This window comes from Danio rerio, chromosome 5, assembly GCF_052040795.2.
Source record: "Danio rerio strain M-AB ecotype USA chromosome 5, GRCz13ab, whole genome shotgun sequence".
In the NCBI taxonomy this organism is placed as follows: domain Eukaryota; kingdom Metazoa; phylum Chordata; class Actinopteri; order Cypriniformes; family Danionidae; genus Danio; species Danio rerio.
Genome location: NC_141025.1, coordinates 20,982,501 through 21,000,817, shown reverse-complemented (window position 1 = coordinate 21,000,817; position 18,317 = coordinate 20,982,501). Strand labels below are relative to the sequence as shown.

Genomic DNA, 18,317 nt, shown 5'->3' with positions numbered 1-18,317 from the left:
TCAGCTTCATCGGATTCTATCTCTGTGCTGTTTGCCTGATTTAACGCATGATAAGATGCAGGTGCACATGTGTGAATGGTAGGCAAATGAGCAGCTCAAAAAAAGACTACAAAAAACAGCAACAATGTATTCAGACAACAAGATGGGCAGATTCTGGAGGCTACATAAATAATCAAATTAGTATTTTAAGCTGAAACTTTCTGGAAACACCAAAGGCTTATCTTACATCTTGTAAAAGGGGTAAAATAGGTGCCATTTAAAGGCTTATTTATACTTCTGCGTCAAGTGCACACGTATGCTATGACGCAGCCTATGCGTTGACGCATAGCCCTACGCCGTGGCTGTCAGCGTCACTGACGTGAACCTCTCAAAAAATATGACTACACGTCGCAACGACCCGTAGCGCAAGCTCTGTGATTGGTCGGCTCAATGACGAGTCTGGGCGGGACCGAGAGCCGCTTGAGTCCGATGGAGCGATTCTTTACAAGTGTAGAGTCCCGTGAAGGAGCTCCGGATGGAAAGTTTTGATTTGTGTTTACCTCATGGTAAAAGTTGTTGCACGTCCGCTGGTTCCTGCCTCAAAATGAGCGAGTTTGAGCCAGTTGTACATTCAGGAAGTGTTCAGAAAAAACAAAAAACCAGCAAAAAAACTCGACACGAAGAAACATTAACACTTTACTGCCAACTAGCGTTTTGGAAGTGTTATGCAAACTAACAGAAACAGCTCGCAGAAGTTTAAATGCAGAGCTACACGCATTGCTTGCGCTGTGGGTTACTCTGGTCACTTGACGAAGAAGTATAAACCAGGCTTAATACTATGAATGCTGTCATATTTTGCGAAAAACAGAACTGTAGACAGAACAAGCTTATGGCTATCCATCCATCATCCATCCAACATCTACTAAAACAACTAAAATTTAGAACTACTAATATGTAATACTATTTGGTCAGCAGATGGTCTGTACTGGTTTGAATGCATTTGAGCAATTCTAATTCTAATGCAAATGTCAACCTTGCCATGAAAAAAAGTTTTCACCAAAATACAGAAACCGTTGCTGGGTTTTTTTGTGAAGCCTTGTATTTAAAAGAACTATAGAAATAGTCAAAAATGCATCCGTCAATGTTTTCAAACTATTCTATTTTATTTACCAAAGTCACACAAGTGGCAATTTCACACCTGTCACATCCATAATGGAGAGATGTCATGTCCATAACGACACTTTTTCCTAATAAATGTGAAAATATTACAGAAAATAAAATCAATCATTTTTTACAGAGATCCGACTCTTATCCTTTTGATTATTATTTTTTCTTTTGGGTTGTGTAATTTAATTCACAGAAACTCTACAAAGTATGTAGTATACTGTAAACCTGCGAACTTTTTTTGTCACATTCATAACGCATGTTCATTTTCCTCATTTAAAGTACAAAACATGTTTACAGATTCATATTTTTCTGGTCCCTTAACTCTGTGGTCAGTTGTTTTGGAAAATATAAACAAAAGTTTCAATATAATGTTAACATATACTGTCTATGCGAATTTATGTTTTGAGTTTTTACGGCTAATGTCACACCCGGAACGCTGGAATTGCTCATTTATTTTATTTATAATGCATACTGTTTGAATGCATTCATCAACACTACATAAACAACCCAATTAAATACATTTGAAACTACCTCTGGTCGTGGTCAAAAAAAATAATCAAGCTAAAACGTTTTTTAACCTCGTCCACAACTGAATTTACTGTTGACCACTTACGATTGAATTGACAAAACCACATCTAAACAGGCTCTGAAGCTATCTATCAAGATGCATTATGGCCGAAATGCAAAGTAGACCTACATTTTTTTATTCCACCTGATTCTCAATTCAGTCATTATACTGAGAGAGGGAAATGATGAATCAGTATGCAAGGTAATTGAAAGCAGCTTTATTCAAAAAAGTGAAAGGAAACATGCAAAGAGAGAGATGGCAAGAAAATCATATTCCAGCCAAACAAGTTTCCGAAGCAATATTCAGGGCAACAAACAAGCCTCAACCTCATTGTCACAGGAAATGGCACAGGGAGAGGGAGCCACCCCCGACCCTGATCTCAAACGCTCATTAAAAATGTAATCACATCGCTGACACTAATGGTTTCTAATCACACTGTCACAGAGCGAAACCTGGATATATATATGACACCCTCCACTCTCACTGACCAGCACTTTACTCCGCAACATAATGACGTAAAAGCGTCTGAGTGACGAACAGCATGCTTTTAAAGCCATGTGCAGATTCGTGATGAAATTAGGAGAAGTCTTAAAATCTTACTGAAATATGCAAGGTTGATAATTGTATCCCATATCTGTGATGATGAGAAATGTCAGTGTTGACATTTCCATCTGCAGTGTGTAAACATCGCTATAATAATGATGGCTAATTACTCCCCCATGGGCAGCCAGCAGAGTCTGGCTACCCTCCATTCATCTGCTATTATCTGCCAGTGCCACACTAGAAGCAGCAGTAATATTACACCATTACACTATTAGCATAAATACTTATGTTGTAAATCATCTACAATGGCACAACGATCAGGTTCTTTATTATCTCCTCCAGTATTCCTGCTTTTGTTTTGAAGCCTGACTAGCTCACCCTTGTGTTGTTGCAAATCTAGATGCACTTTGAGTAAAAAAAAAACATAGAAAATTAATACCTATGGCCCCTGATGATACAGTCAGTTTGTCAAGAAGATTATTTCGCTTATTTTTTGTTTATCTCACAGTCCAGAGTGTTGTGAACATTGCTCGGGACTTTTATATTAAAGGTAATGATAATTGTAACTGTCACAATCACCAGCAATCTAGCAGTTGCAGATCGCTAAAGAACTACAAATCGTCACAAGTCACGGAACTGGACTTCAAATCCCATCATGCACCTCTTACACACACCAGTTCCAGTTCTATCACTGATTGCACACACACAGCATAAACACACAACATACAACATACATACACATTGCTGAGTCTTGTTGTATTTTTACCTATAACATTACAAAGAGTTTTCTTTGTCTAGTCTTGGAGTGCCTTGAGATCCTTGCCACGTTTATCCTGTTTGGCACCTGCACTGACCTCTGCCTGTGATCACGACTACACTATTGGATTACCCTCATGATACGGTTTCTTCCTGTTTGACCCTTGCCTGACTAAGTGGTTAATAAACTGCGTTTGGACCCTCACCTCCATTGTCACCCGACTCCTAATGTTACAGGAACACCTTTAGTTTAAAGGGCCATGAAACCCCCTCGTTTCAGCAGTGTGTTTTCACACCTCTACTATGGAAAAAGTCAGAAAAGTGGGCATGTCCAGCTCTTTTTAGGGGGGAGTGTCGGAGGAAGAAAAGAGGCTTGGTATGGGAGTGTCTATTTGGGCGCGCTGAATTTCAGAGTCAAAACACACACCCACAGCAGACAATGTGACTGTGTTTACATGGACATCTGTTGTCGAATTATTTGCCAGATTATTAAATGGTGGACTTTAACTGCAGTTTGGCTCTTTCATTCAGGGAATTCATTAATGTCCCTCCCAACAAACGCGATATTTGATTCGAGGCGCTGCTCTAAGCGTGTATTTTCCATGCAATGTTTGATACCACACGGCGAATGAGAGAAAAAAAACCTCCGCATTTCCCGGAAACTTAGATACACACGGCAGGTAGCGTCAGAAAGCCGCGTGTGTTATTCCGGTCACAAAATCCAACACGAGGTTATAGTTTGGTTGTAACTGTTAGTTTGTTTGATACGAATAAAATACGAACTGAATAAACAAAGAGCACTGGTCGCTCACTTACCAAATCTGTAGAGATGGGACAATCACCAGCAACTAGAGCCGCGTCTTTATGAAGAGAAGACTACAAGCGAATCTGGATCTCAGCGTTTGCAGATGAGAACAGCTCTCAGGTAAACAATAATCCTCCTTAGACACGTAAGTTATTGTTGTCGCGCGTCGCGTACACTGTTAATCCATGCGTGAGTCTGCGCTCTCACAGAGAGAAAATGAAAACGAAACTTAACTGCAGCAAACTATAAAAAGCAACACTTCTCGCTTGTTTTGCCAACACAACGTGGCGTCTTTGCCGTCTACACTCTGACAGTAATGAATATTAATGAAGTTGCACAATAGAGCGCGCTGATTGGTTTGAACCAAGCCTTACTCATGCATTAAAGCAACACACTGTAAGACGTAATAAGACTCACTCTATCACAGACGCCCAGTCTGCACGCTGGAATACAACGCTATTATGTCATGGCCGTGACGCAGCTTTAAAAATTCGTTTCAAACCGGAAGTACGAATTTGCTTGAAATAACGCAAAAACAACCAATTTACACTTTTTAGTGAAATATAGGTGTCCTAATAGTGTTTTTAGCAGTGTGGGACACATATACGACTGTCAACAGCTCAAAAAATGTGTTTTGGTGTTTCGTGACCCTTTAAGGACCAATTCTCATTATACATAATGTTTTCTTTTTGTTCAAACTACTTATTTTAAATCAACATAATTCTTGACTTTTTTCGGACAGGGTAATTGTTTTATGTTCAATCCACTTAAATTAGTAAAACAAATTAGCGAACTTAATTCCTTCATGTTGTCCACAAATCGATTGTGTGGAACCCAGCATTCTTCACAGTGCATTAACTAGTAGCTTATTACCTGCCTACTATTGTTTATTTGTACTTGAAGTACAATTCTGCATAATCTTATTCTACATGCTTAATTCTACCCAATACCTAAACCTTACTAACCAATAATGAGCAGCAAATTACAAGTTTTGGACAAAATTCTTAGTTAACGGTTTGTTAATAGCAGGAATTGTACCTTTAAATAAAGTGTGACCATGATAATTTAAATCATGGTCACTTTCCTGCACAGATAGGTTATTTTTTGGATTAGTGGTTTATGGCTCTTTTTTAAAGGCTCAATTGAGGACTATTTATGCACAGGCACCAAATTAAAAGTATTGATTTTTCAACTTTTATCATAAAAAGGCTAACCAATGCCTTAACCTACATAAGTGTGAGTAAGCAAACAGCTAATTCTCTTTAAGCAAACTAAAAACACCAGACTTTAAACCTTAACCACAGGGGGTCTTTAAGCACCAAGCTTGTCTCTGATTCATTAGAAAAAAAACCCTTTAGAGAGAATACATTTGAGACTATGAAGGCCCTATTATACACTAAGGCAATAAGGCGCAAGACTTGTATGGCTTGATTTTCAGACTAGCGCAACCTAATTTACACGTTTTGCGCCACGTTGTTTAAGCAGCAAATCCATTTGCAACTTGCAACCATTTGAACAAAAAGCAGGTCTAAAGTCCAGCGCAGAGCATGTTATTTATGCACCTTTGCAGGTTTAAACACTTACACTAGGGATGGAGAGTCAACTCCAAAAGAGTCGATTTCATCAACTCTCAATCGACTTTAGTACCGGAATTGACTCCAGGACAGGATTCCCAGAATCAAGTCTGTTTATTTCGGGGGCTTTTTTCAGTTTATTCATGACAATTTGTGTTAGTACAATGTTACTATTATTGGTTGATTATTTATTATATGCATTTTTATATTTGGTTTAATAAAAACAAGTTTATATACTTATCTCCAGTTGAGTTTTGGAGACGTACGCATCACCATATGGGGCATAAGAATAGGACGTGTGTCCAAGCGCTTTAGACTTTGTGCCTTGATCGTTAAATGGAGCCCAGTTTTTTTAAAGGATAAACATCTGAAACTTCAGCAAAAAGATATTAATTTAATTTTAGTGGCAATGAAATGTTAAACAGATCTCGCGGGGGAAATATTTTTCACATAGTCGCCTCTTCCATGACCTTTTGTGTTTCTGCTGACAGAGGTTCAGTGATGTGGCAGAAGACAGTTGAGAGGACTTGAGATGGAGACAGAGCGGGGCAGAAGAGTCACGATGAATCAGAGCTCAGTGAATTAAAGGAGAGCAAACAACCGGCTAAAACCAGAAACCAGCAATGCACACGGGTCCAATAATCATCCACCAAATCCCTCTGCTACACACACACATAATAAAATAGGTTAACAAGGCGATTAATCAAAAGGTAATTTTCAAGTTACTTTGATTGGTGTTACTCAGAAAAATCATAGTGGGGCTGAAGAAAGTTGCTTAACTAGATGCTTCTGTAAGCTTGAACGGCTTGAGAACAATAATTGCTTGGATACAGAGAGAGAAAAACAATCTTTTAAACCTGCCGACAGCGTTTGACCTCTCACTGAGCGTTGCTGATTAAATTCAAGGGAAGGTGGTATGGTTTCAAGCATCCTTGAGTTGTTTATAAAATATTAAAATATTAAATGTAAATATGAATAAAGCTGGACAGGACTATATAAGCTTCATCTAACACGGTAAATATGACCTGGCAGAACCTGAACTACTCATTTATTGTGTTGACGCTTCGCTCGATCATTAAACACTATGTTGTAATATCTCATTGTCAATTTGCACAGCTACAGAGAAGGTGTTCATCTGTGTGTGTGTTTGTGTGTGTGTGTGTGTGTGTGTGTGTGTGTGTGTGTGTGTGTGTGTGTTTGGAAGAGCAATAATTTCATTATGTGGAGAGATCTTCTGCTGACAAACAGCGGGCAGCACTTATGATGATCGATTGCACATTCACTTACTGGTTCATACACACCGAAATCATCAATTTGCGATAATCTACACTCAATAAACATTTGTTCTCTCTACTCCCACTGTTTGTTTGGTCTACCTGGGATTTGGCCAAATCATCAAGGCTGCACAACACTTGGCAGGTACTGCAACACAGACCATCCCCAAAGGCTTCCATGGGAAAAAGATGAAAATGATCTCTCTTTTAGATCTTTCTCCTTGAAATGAATCAATATGTGTGAGATTAGATGGAGACTGTTTTTTTTTTTTTGAGTCAGAAAAGTCAATGTGTCTCTTTCATCTAGCTTACATAGAAAATCGCAAAATTGTATTCCAGAAAGAGATATTCTACAACTTCAAAACTAAAAGAATTGAATACTTTAGGGCAGAGATGCCCAAACTAGGGCCCGCAGGTCAAAATTGGTCCATGGTAACCTTTGATCTGGCCTGCCATCCCATCTGAGAAGAGAGGGTGAATGATATGGATACTAGATAGGACAGGGAGATTGCCATTTCAAATATAATGTAACCTTTTATTTGTTTGTTTTATTGCTAAGCTACAAAAAAGCTAACTGAAATAAAATGTTTTAATTTAAATGCTGTAATTGAGTTTAAATTGTACATATTGTCACCCGATGCAGAGACGTTGATGAGTGAATCAAAGCAAAGCCAGATTCTGCTTGACTAGTGTATTCAACATTGAACTCCACTGTCTTATAAATGTTATTATGTTCTTATTACAATAAAATTCAAAGTGATGCTTTCTATTTATATTTAAATATTATTTAATTAATTAGGAAATTATCCATGGCAACTTTAATGTACACCCGTTTGGTTTATTTATCTTTGACCCAAGGCTCTCAATGATATTTGGTTTTTGGCCCTTTATATGAAAAAGTTTGGGCAACCCTGCTTAAAGAAAATGGTGCATTGAATTAAAGAAGCACTAATAGCACTTGTAACATAGTTAGCACAATGTTACAAGAAATATTCCTCAGTTAAATCCTTTTAATTTAAACGTTCTATATAATAAATGTGTACTGAGCACCTAGCCTATTAGAAGAGCTCCAGATTAACACTAAATGGTCACACTTTGTAAAAAAAAAAAAGTTTCTACTGGAGCAATTTTTTCTATTATTAATTAATTATTTAGTTGGTGGCACTACCAATTTAATAAGTCTATAAATACAGCCATTTTGTTCCACATAAGAAAAATTAAACATTATAGCAGAATGAAAGTATAGTATTAATTTTAGCTGAAAGATAGGTGGCGACTTACTGTATAAGCAATGCTTAACATCTGAAGAATAAGTTTTAGAGTAAATGTGTTATTGTTTTTTTTTTACTGACTCAAAAGTGTTTGAGTTTGGTGATAAATGTATCTTTGAAATAAACTAGTAGTAAGTGAATTTAATTGTCAATAACATGGATAGACTCAACCACAACAATCCAGTTTGAAGGCTTTACATTGCAATAAATCCAATAAAAATTTACCATGATGGGGATATTCTAGTCAAAATATTAAATAAATGATATTATTACTACATGCATGTTAAAAAAAAGTAATAGAACATAATTACAGTATTATCAGTTTTTGGATGTTGGTATCAGTTCATTATGATTATTTATAATAAATGCTATGCTTGTTTTCCATAGCAAAACACATAGAAACCACTTAATTGCAAACAGGAACCTCAGTGAGGTTTTATAACGGTGGCTATCTTGATCAAATGCTTACAAAATTAGGTTACACATTTTTTTTTACAGATTTGGCAACACAGGCTCATTTTGGATATGTACCCCTGTCTACATTTCTGGAGAGTACAACTTAAGTAGCCAGAGGTCTTTCTGGCTGCATTTTGTCTTTAAAATGAGCACTACGGGGTGGTATTAGGCTGACGGCTTCTGTTAATTTTAGTGCTAACAGCTGACAGATTACCTCTGCAGTAAGTGCAGATGACTTTTCTGGTGTTACCAGTTTGGCCAGTAGCTTGCAGTGTATGAACTTGAGACGCAAAGCGGAGTTGACCACAACGACAAGGTGCGAGTCTGGCAAATAACGGTTCCAGAAACCAGGTAAAAAATAAATGAATAAATAAACAACAGGCTGAAATTGTGTTGAAATCACACGGCCACGATGGCTTTTCTTTTTTAAGATGGCTTTTGAAAACACTATCGGTTGGGTTCAGGGAAGAGGGTGGGTGGGTCTGTCAGTCAGTAGACAGCAAGCTGGCTTGGTCGACTAAGGTGTATATTGCGCCCTCTGGTGGATTTATGCAAGAAGAATACACTTGAGAGGAATATGGGATCATCAAAAAGCTTACACAGCGGCCTCTGGTGGATTTGCAAAATCAAAAGCAACGTGCATACGTACCTCCGGTTAAGTATTTTGCTGTCCCCAGAAATGTAGACCTGGGTACATATCCACAATGAGCCTGGGTTGGTTTTTGATGTTACTCTCTGCTAAGACATTCCCCTACTCCAAAGACTAAAGGATCTGAAGTGTGCTCAGCACAGTTTTTAAACTTTTAGTGCATAACAATATTTTTCATTCCATTATGTCTTCTAATAGCCAATAATTCATTGTGCATTTACTTAAACACAGGCTTTAAAAAAACTCTTCTGGTTTTATGGAGGGTTCAAACAAACCTTAGAATTAATTATTCATGCTAGTAAATAACATACAAAGTCAATGCAAATGTGAAAATTGATGCAAATTACTGCTGGGTGGCGCAAATGACAGGGAATGAGCAATGCATTTGCGCAATTCATTTAAGTTGCCTTTTTTTGAACAATTTGGAAAAATATCAGTAATCTAGAGCAAGTGACGCAGTGCCTCGTGTTTGGTATGAACCTATCATTACAGTTAAAATATAAAAAGTCAATTTTTTGGTATATTTCTGCTAAAATCTTTGGTGGAACCTTTGCCAATTTTATTCTATCTACAAAATTCAGGGGATAAAATAGGTATTTGGCAGTAAAGGTAGAGTCATTTGTAAAATGACAAAGCAAACACTTAACCTTCCCCCTGGTCAAAACTGCCTTGAATGCCAAAGTACATCATGAGCATGTTCTTACAGTTAAAAAATACTTCTTCTAAAACTATTTCAGCATTTCTGTGACTTACCGCAGAACGAGACGATATGGCTGCTGTCTTCATGAACAAACTTCCTTGTGACTGCTTCCTCCATGATCTGCTTGACCTGTGATAGACACAGCAGAAGAAAATATGAATATACAGTTTTCTACAGCTTTGCATTAGTGAACATTCCCACGATTGGTGAATCTGCCATGTCTTATGAAGATGAATCCCCTTCACAAGTACTCTCATTAGCGCCATCAAACACTCAAAGCTAAAAAAAACAAACTCTGCAATAAATAACAGGAAGAAGAGTAGGAAGAATGGAGACCGTGACTCATCTCCCCTGACTATAAAGAGGAAAAGTAGAAAATGAGAGTTGCATGCTTGATTTATGTATGAAGCTTTTGCTTGTCGTGACTGTGGATGGTGGATCTACACTGGCATAATGATGATGCCAACCATCCAAGACTTCGATGACAACACATCGACTTAACACACAAGTACACTTCATTTAACATGTACACAATGACATTATCTATACACTATATATAACTACTGGTTAAATATGTTTATATATAATAAATATAACTGTTAAAAGCTATGAGTTACTAATTAATTAGTTGTTTCTAACTAAATTAAACTGCACACATTAATGAAAGGAAAAAGACCCTCAGTCAGATGTGGTGCGTATTTGAGTAATTAAACTCAGGTAAACTGTAATGGACGCATTCAGAATAAAAGGAAATACACAGTCAGTCAGATTCGGAAGATATTTGAGTAACTAAATTCAGGTAAACTCTAATAGACGCGTTCAGAATGAAAGAAAATAGACCCGAAGTCAGATTTGGAGGGTATTTAGGTAAGTAAATTCAGGTAAACTGTTATGGACGTGTTTAGAATGAAAGGAAATACACCCTCACTCAGATTTGGTGGGAATTTGAGAAAGTAAATTTAGGTAAACAGTAATTGAGCACGTTCAGAATCTAGATGAAAGGGTCTGGATGAAAGAAATTAGCCAGCTGATTGGCTTGAGGAAGTGGCTAATAGAAATTTCCTGTTCTGCGCGTTTCCTCTGTTGATACTTTGGATTATGAGATGAAAGCTAGGGCAGGAGTAATGTGAAAGTAACCACAGGTTAAGCAATGTTATACACTTGTTATTTCGGCAGGGCTTTAGCACCCTCCTGTTTGGCCTCAAGGCTTGCCTTATGAAATATTTATGTGCTTCTCATAGTTGCAGAAACTGTCATGAGCTTCTCCTTTGAAGAAAGAGTCAAAGATGACACAGTGTGACGCTCCTCTGTGTTTTTCAGCGTTTCTTTCTTTATTTCTGGTTTACGTCAATCAGAGCAGTGAGTGACATTTCTATAGAGAAACAAGTGCAGGGAGAACATGCATTGATTAAATGATGAATTTGAACTGAAACATTAATGTACAAATCTGATTTAGCTTATTATTTAAGTTTTCTTTAAGATATTGTTTAAAAGACATTGAATTTGTGAAAACTAAAGATTTTTATATCTATACAGTTGTTGTTTTTTCTATTATGTTTAAATACCTCATTTGCACAGATTTCTAGCATAATTTTAATCGTTACTATAATCGTAAAGACATTTAAGCTCCACCTTTGCTAAAACTTCTGGTAGGCTTAGTTTCACTTTTTTCAGTTTCACTGATACAGCCAGTAAGAAGTCTGTTAGCACTGTCATTGGTCACGTGTCAATCCAATTCTAAACACCTAATAGTTTTTTATAAAGTTAAGTCAAGGAACAAAAATAAATAATATCTACTTTAATAGTGAAGAGATTGCGATTGCAAACAGTCTTACGTTTCACATAAAACTAAACAAGGTCGACCGTGATTGGACACTTTCATATGAGTCAAATCATCACTTCAGAATCATTGCAGTTTGTGTGGGTATTTTTGCATTAAATAGTCACAAATTTTCACAAACATTTAAATGTTTTTGGTGTGGAAATTGCATCCAAAATCTCCCTTTTAAATGTAAGCACTTTTAAACACTTTAACAAAACAAGTTCATTTTTTAGGTTTTCCAGGACTTGAATTTCTAAAAGCCAAATTCAAGCACTTTAAGCACCTTGTGCGAACCCTGCTATCATTACACTAGATCATGTTTAAAAAATGTGTAAAAAAAAAAAAATAAATAAATAATGATAATAAGGATGATAATAATAATAATAATAATGCACAACTTACAAATGTGCTATTCAAAATCTTAAAGGAACACTCCTCATTTTTGAAAACAGGCTAAAAAGGTAAACAATTTTACTTTTTAAAATTCATTCAGTCAATTTCCAGGTCTGACGGATGCACTTTTAGCTTAGTTAGCATAGATCACTGAATTACATTACATAAGACCACTATCATCTCACTCAAAAAATATCAAAGTGTTTTAACAAATATAATATACTCTAATTTGGCGTAATAATCAAGGAACTTTGCTGCAGTACCATGGCTGCAGCAGGTGCAATGTTATTATGCAGCGTCTGAAAAACTCGCAACCATTCATAGAGACATTCGTGAGAGCTGATTAAGGACTATTTTCAGGACAATTTTCATTTAATCTAATAATTGTTTAATTATCTATATCTCTAAGTTAATCTTAAAGTGTTCCTGCCAGACCTGGAGATGTAACAGTAGCTGGACACATGACAACCGAGTTAGAGATCCCATTGCAGTTTATTAAAAGAATAGTCTTGCAAGCAATGGTTGAAACAAGAACAAACAGGTGCATACAGAGTAATGCAAAGCATGGTCAATAAACAGGCGAATGGACGGTACAGGTCAAACCCGCCAAGGCAAGGGAAAATTTTTCTTATGCTCACTAAACAGTTTAACAAGCCTCAGCCACGATAGGTGTGTGTGTGGTGTGTATAGTCCATGTAATCAGTCTACAATTAGTGTACAGCTGTGTGTGTGTGTAATCAGAAACTAGTGTGTCTGAGGTGCATGATGGGAGTTGTAGTTCATTAAAGTGGCATATGTGTAGTTCTCCAGCAATCTGCACATGCTAGATCGCTGGTGATTGTGACAGGAGGTCAGTTAAACTTATTAAAAAATATTTAAAAAACTCTACAGCTCTTTATTTTCTTATTTTTTAAAAATTGGTGTTTCTTTAAAACCTGATGACCCAGTATCAATTAGCAGTACTGCTGCAAGATAAAGCATAACCAGTGTGTTAAAATGACCCTGGGTTAAACTGAAATTTGAAAAGCCCATTACTGCTCTCCTAGCCTCTGCTTTAGCGTTCAGACAGTGGGTGTGCTGTGATTCTAATATTTACTCCATGACCTTCTCTTCCATTTCCCGTAACTAATGCAGGAGGACAACACAAGCTCTGCAGAGCAAAACCTGTTGATTTGGGGATGAACCTGATGCCCTGAGAAAGAGTCACGCTCTTTCCTGCTTATCTTTGCCAGAATCTGGATTTCTTTATAAATCACAGAAATACTCTTTATATTTAGATTTGACAACAGGCTCATACAGTACATCCCCTCTTTTTGAGTTCACATTTGTTAAAATCTTATTCAGCATGACTAATTTCTTCTCATTGTCTTATTGGTAACAAACACAGCAGCACAACTGTGTTCTAATCAACTTAACCTCAAGAGTTTAAACACCACATGACTCACCTGACTGCTATAAATATCACATCCTCCATACTATAGAATCACACCTATCCAAACCTTCAGGGAGAGATAAAGGAGGAAACTCTTTTGCTGAGAGACCAAAAAGACACGACAGCATGATTCACAAAGCAGCAGATCAGAAGCGCCGCCATAAAAGCTTGTTATCCTTGGAAAACAGACACTCGCTTTGTGTTACCAAGAACATTATGACACAGCCAAAAACTAAATTTATTGAACAGTCTGCGTGAAAGCTGCTTTTAAGTTTTAACTTCTCTGTCGTGTCTCTTGTACCAAGTAATCTTGTATGACAAAGAGAGAAAACATAAAGAGGTTCACACCTAATGAGAAGTGCAGAACAAAAGTTTGCATAACCAACTATTGATCTTATCCACCCGTGACCTACCCATAGTTAAACGTCATGTAGCCTACTTTTTTGATGACCTGACCACGGATGCGCCTTACAGGGTTTTATGTATCCCCAATATGTAAATGTCAAGAGCCTGACTCCATAAGGCAGGGGTGTCCAAAGGCGGTCCTAGAGGGCTGATGTTCTGCAGATTTTGGCTCCAACTTGCCTCAACACACCTGAAAGGATGTTTTTAGAAAGCCTAGTAAGAGCTTGATTAGCTTGTCCATGTGTGTCTGATTGGGGTTAAATCTAAACTTTGCAGAAAACCGGCCCTTCATGACCAAGTTTGGACACCCCTGATATAAGGTAATGTACACTGCGCACACTCGATTATGTTATGTGTGAATTCGCGAACGCGTGTCAGCCCAAGTTTAACTAATCCTTTAAATGTCCATGCTAAATCAATAATCGATATGCTCTATGGATTTACGAGGTTATCAACAATGTGTGTATATTTTTGGCTTGGAATAGCCTTCTACAAATCTGTTAAAGATTTGTGTGTTTATCCTTGCTACATGCAAAAAATAAAACCTAATTTCTAATTAATCGCACTTTCATGAAAATCAAATTAAAGAAGTATCGGAAACGATACTTGGTATAGAGCTATTAAAATACTCGTATCGGTTTGTAAAAATGTGGTATCGGTTCATCCCTAGTGCCATGTCTGAAAAATTCACAGCACAATGTTTTCTAAACGTACTGTTGGTGCCAGTCTCTGTCTGTCCACCACACTTAACTAGGATTCAGGAATCAAAATCATGCAACAGCACATACATACGGCGGTCTTTCATTAAAGGGATCATCTAAATTTCTTTCAGTCTCACTAGAAAAAATTGTGGCCAATCAAATGCAGCCTGGGGAGTGCAAATTAATGATCCTGTGTGCAACAGTCTGTGTTTTGTTCTGATTGGCCTAATATTCATGGTGTGCCTTTTCATGTACTGACCTCGTATTACTGAACTATGCCTAGTGATATCCAAATTTTCATTATATGGCACTTTTAAGCAAATTTGCAAAACAGAGCGTGCCACTTCATTAAGTAATAGTGTGTCTAACTCTGCCTCCACATAAGACAATCAACACCTGCTTCTACATCATGGTCTGTTTAACGCTGCACCACCACTTTGCACATGTAGATGAGAGCAGCAAATGCAGAAACTAATTGATAAAGCCTTGCTCCTGGTCCCAACAGAGTGAGTCAACTTGTTAAGTTCACTAATGAATTTCAAGACAGCATCAGTAAGAGCTTTAAATGTTTTTTTTCAGGCAGTTTTACAGCAGCTTGTTTACACAATGTGCAATTCAATGCTGTATCTTTATTGGATCGTCACTATTGCTTTGTCAGTTATTACAGATTGTTTACATTTATTCACATTTACATTGTTTGATATGTACTCCATATTTAAAAATTTAAACCTTAGCTACAGCAGCATCTAAAGTGAGTGACAGTTTAAAATGACAGCCACCACTGTGTGTGATGCTGCCATGGGACAAGGGGATTACGAAAATGTGTTTAGGTATAACAGCATTTTGTGATAATGTCATCAGGGGGCATAATGGAATGGGATGTGAAGGGACAGAAATATCTAGTAGCTGTAAATACCCTGCTACTTCAGAATGAAATAAAATAACAAAACAAAGTATTATGATTTCTTCATAAATCATTGAAAACTTGTTAACAAGCTGCTATCATTGTAAACTTGTTCAATTGGATACGGATTCATTTTGTATATGAAGAACCTATAGGGTGTCAAACAAGCAAAGAAATTTGCATTGGTGGACAAGAGTTCTTCGTAAATTTGAGAACTTATCTTAGATGAAAAGTGTTAAAAATCACGTAACAAAATCTACACTACCTGACAAGTCTTGTCGCCTATGCAAGTTTTAGGAACTACAAATAAAAACTTGACTTCAAGTTGATCAATTGGTATCAGAAGTGGATTAAAGGCAAAGGCCTTGCTTATTTTACCAAAATAAAATATGATCATGCCTTGATTTTTAATTATTTAAATAGAACTTTGCTAAGACAAAAGTCTTGTCACTCAACAGAAATAACGTACAGTATAGAATACAAAGTCATGGTGCAGTGGTAAAAGAATCATAACTTATTAATAAAGTCATCTGGAATGGCAAAAAAAAAAAGTTCATGCAGGACTTCCAGAGTTCATCAAGATTATTAGGATTCATCTTTAATGCCTCCTCCTCCATCTTACCCCAGACATGCTCAATAATATTCAAGTCTGGGGACTGGGCTGGCCAATCCTGGAGCACCTTGACCTTCTTTGCTTTCAGAAACTTTGATGTGGAGCCTGAAGTATAAGAAGGAGCGCTATCCTGCTGAAGAATTTCACCTTTCCTGTGGTTTGTCATGTAATGGGCAGCACAAATGTCTTGATATTTAAGACATTTTGATATTCTTTAATATTAGATGGCAACAGAATATCATGTTTTGATATTCTGTTGCCATCCACTCAGCAGATTTCTCGCATACCCCCATACTGAATGTAGCCCCAAACCATGATTTTTCCTTCACAAAACTTGACTGATATCTATGAGAATCTTGAATCCAAGCAGGTTCCAATAGGTCTTCTGCAGTATTTGAGATGATTGGAATCCAGTTCAACAGATGGTTCGTCAGAAAAATCTACCTTCTGCCACTTTTCCAAATGATCAAGTAGAAGTCAAGTTATCATTTGTTGCTCTTAGTATTAGGATAGACGACAAGACTTCCACCACACATATTAGTGTGTTCTAATGAGTACATTGGTTGTTTGTTCCAAGCAGTATGTAGCATATTACTTGCAGAAAGTAGCATATAATTTTTAAATTGAATGCTTTTTGATATAAAAATCATGATTACATTATAAGTGGACCTCGGAGGACAGTACAAAAAAGGCAGTTCATGAACTCTTTAAAATTGTAGCCCAGATTACACAGAATATCTTCATATCATTGAATCACTTTACTGTATTGTGCATCTTTCAGCAAATAGGTCATCTTTCCATTGCTTGAATGAAGTGCTTCATATGGAGAGTTGTAAAAATATAGACTGTAGAAATATAAATATTGATAGCAATTCTCTCTTGCTGATAAGTTTATCCTAAAAAACCTTCTATTTTGTTCATTCTAGAAGTGATTTTTTGCCTGCTTTGTGATGCCTGTTGCGCTGCTAAATTGCTCTAGACACAACAAAGGGCTGAACTTTTCATCTTGTGTATGGGCAACATATTTCATTCGTTATTAACTGCACTTGCTAGTATATGTGCTATAGATGTGAATGCTACAAGAAATTATTCAGCTTCAGTAGTGGTGAAAGAAAGCTGTAGAATCACTTTTCATGCATAAGCAATCATTGCAGACAGTTTGAGACTGCAAACTGTAGAATGAGAGAAAAAAAATCCCTGAATTGAAGAGTTGAGTTGAAGGACATCATGCTGGGCAGCCTCTCTGATGAGCCCTTGAGCGCATCTTTCAGGAGGTTAGAAGTTCATGAAAGCTCTTATCTGTGGCTGACCCGAGGCACAGATAAACTAATCAGATTCTTACAGTAGTTCTCTATTATAGCGATGCACTGGTCAGATGGCTATATAGGGCATTGACCTTTATAATGGATCAGGTATATTGTCCAAATGTATTCATGTGCTAATTCATAAAACTTGCACTCTTTATTTTATGACTATGCAGAGAGTGATTGTTTGCTATTCAAAGTCTTTGACAGTGAGATAAAAAAAAAAAAAAAAAACTCAGCCATACTTTGACACAGTTGATCAAAAGATGGACACAGTTGACAAAAAATTACATTTTTAACAAATGCTGTCCTTTAGAGCTTCCACAAATATATTAGGCAATTGTTTTCAGCACTGATAATGCAAAGGGAAGGTTCTTGAGATCCATATTTGAAATTATTTTCAATAAGCGGTATTTTCAATACTGAAACAAATGCCTGCAGAAAAAATGCCATTAAAAGAAATAGAAAACAATTAACATCCTTTTAAAGGGTTCTATTAAACTGTAACATTTTAACGCATTATAGCTTTTACTGTAATCCAATCAGAACAACAGACATATTTCAATAATAAACCTAAAATCTACCTCAAAGGACAAGTGCATGCAAATAAAGGGATTAAAAATATTCTAAACCAATTAGGAAAGAGTTCTAGTATCGGACAGCAACTCATCTAAATAGATACCCTGACCAGGACTCCAGATATTTTTATAAGCAGCACTGAAGCCGCTTTACTGAAAATCTTTGGAAGCACAACAACAAACTTTAAAGCTTCTTAAATCAACCTGCAATTCAATCATTTCCACATTTATACTGACAGATGCTTTGATAATAAATGGTGCCACCAGCAACTGAGTTGACAGTAATGTACAAGCAGCATGAGATGGGATCCAGATGTATTTCTTTTCATAAAAACAGCACCATCGAAAAATCAAACACCTTCTCTTATTTTATATTTTAGTAGATAATCATGCACAAGCAACCAATACCACAGAAAATAAGAA

General features: G+C 36.8%; 1 protein-coding gene across 3 annotated transcripts in view; it reads right to left on the bottom strand.

The window, feature by feature from the left end:
• Positions 1-18,317, bottom strand: part of sgsm1a (small G protein signaling modulator 1a) — a 766,057-nt gene that overhangs the window by 718,062 nt on the left and 29,678 nt on the right. For all 3 annotated transcript variants that reach the window (XR_015491053.1, XM_087253342.1, XM_087253341.1), the window contains exon 3: positions 9,796-9,871. Coding sequence is in view for 2 of the 3 variants with exons in the window: in XM_087253342.1 (XP_087109468.1) it covers positions 9,796-9,871 (76 nt within the window). In the remaining variant the exon portion in view is untranslated. The remainder of the gene's footprint in view (positions 1-9,795; positions 9,872-18,317) is intronic.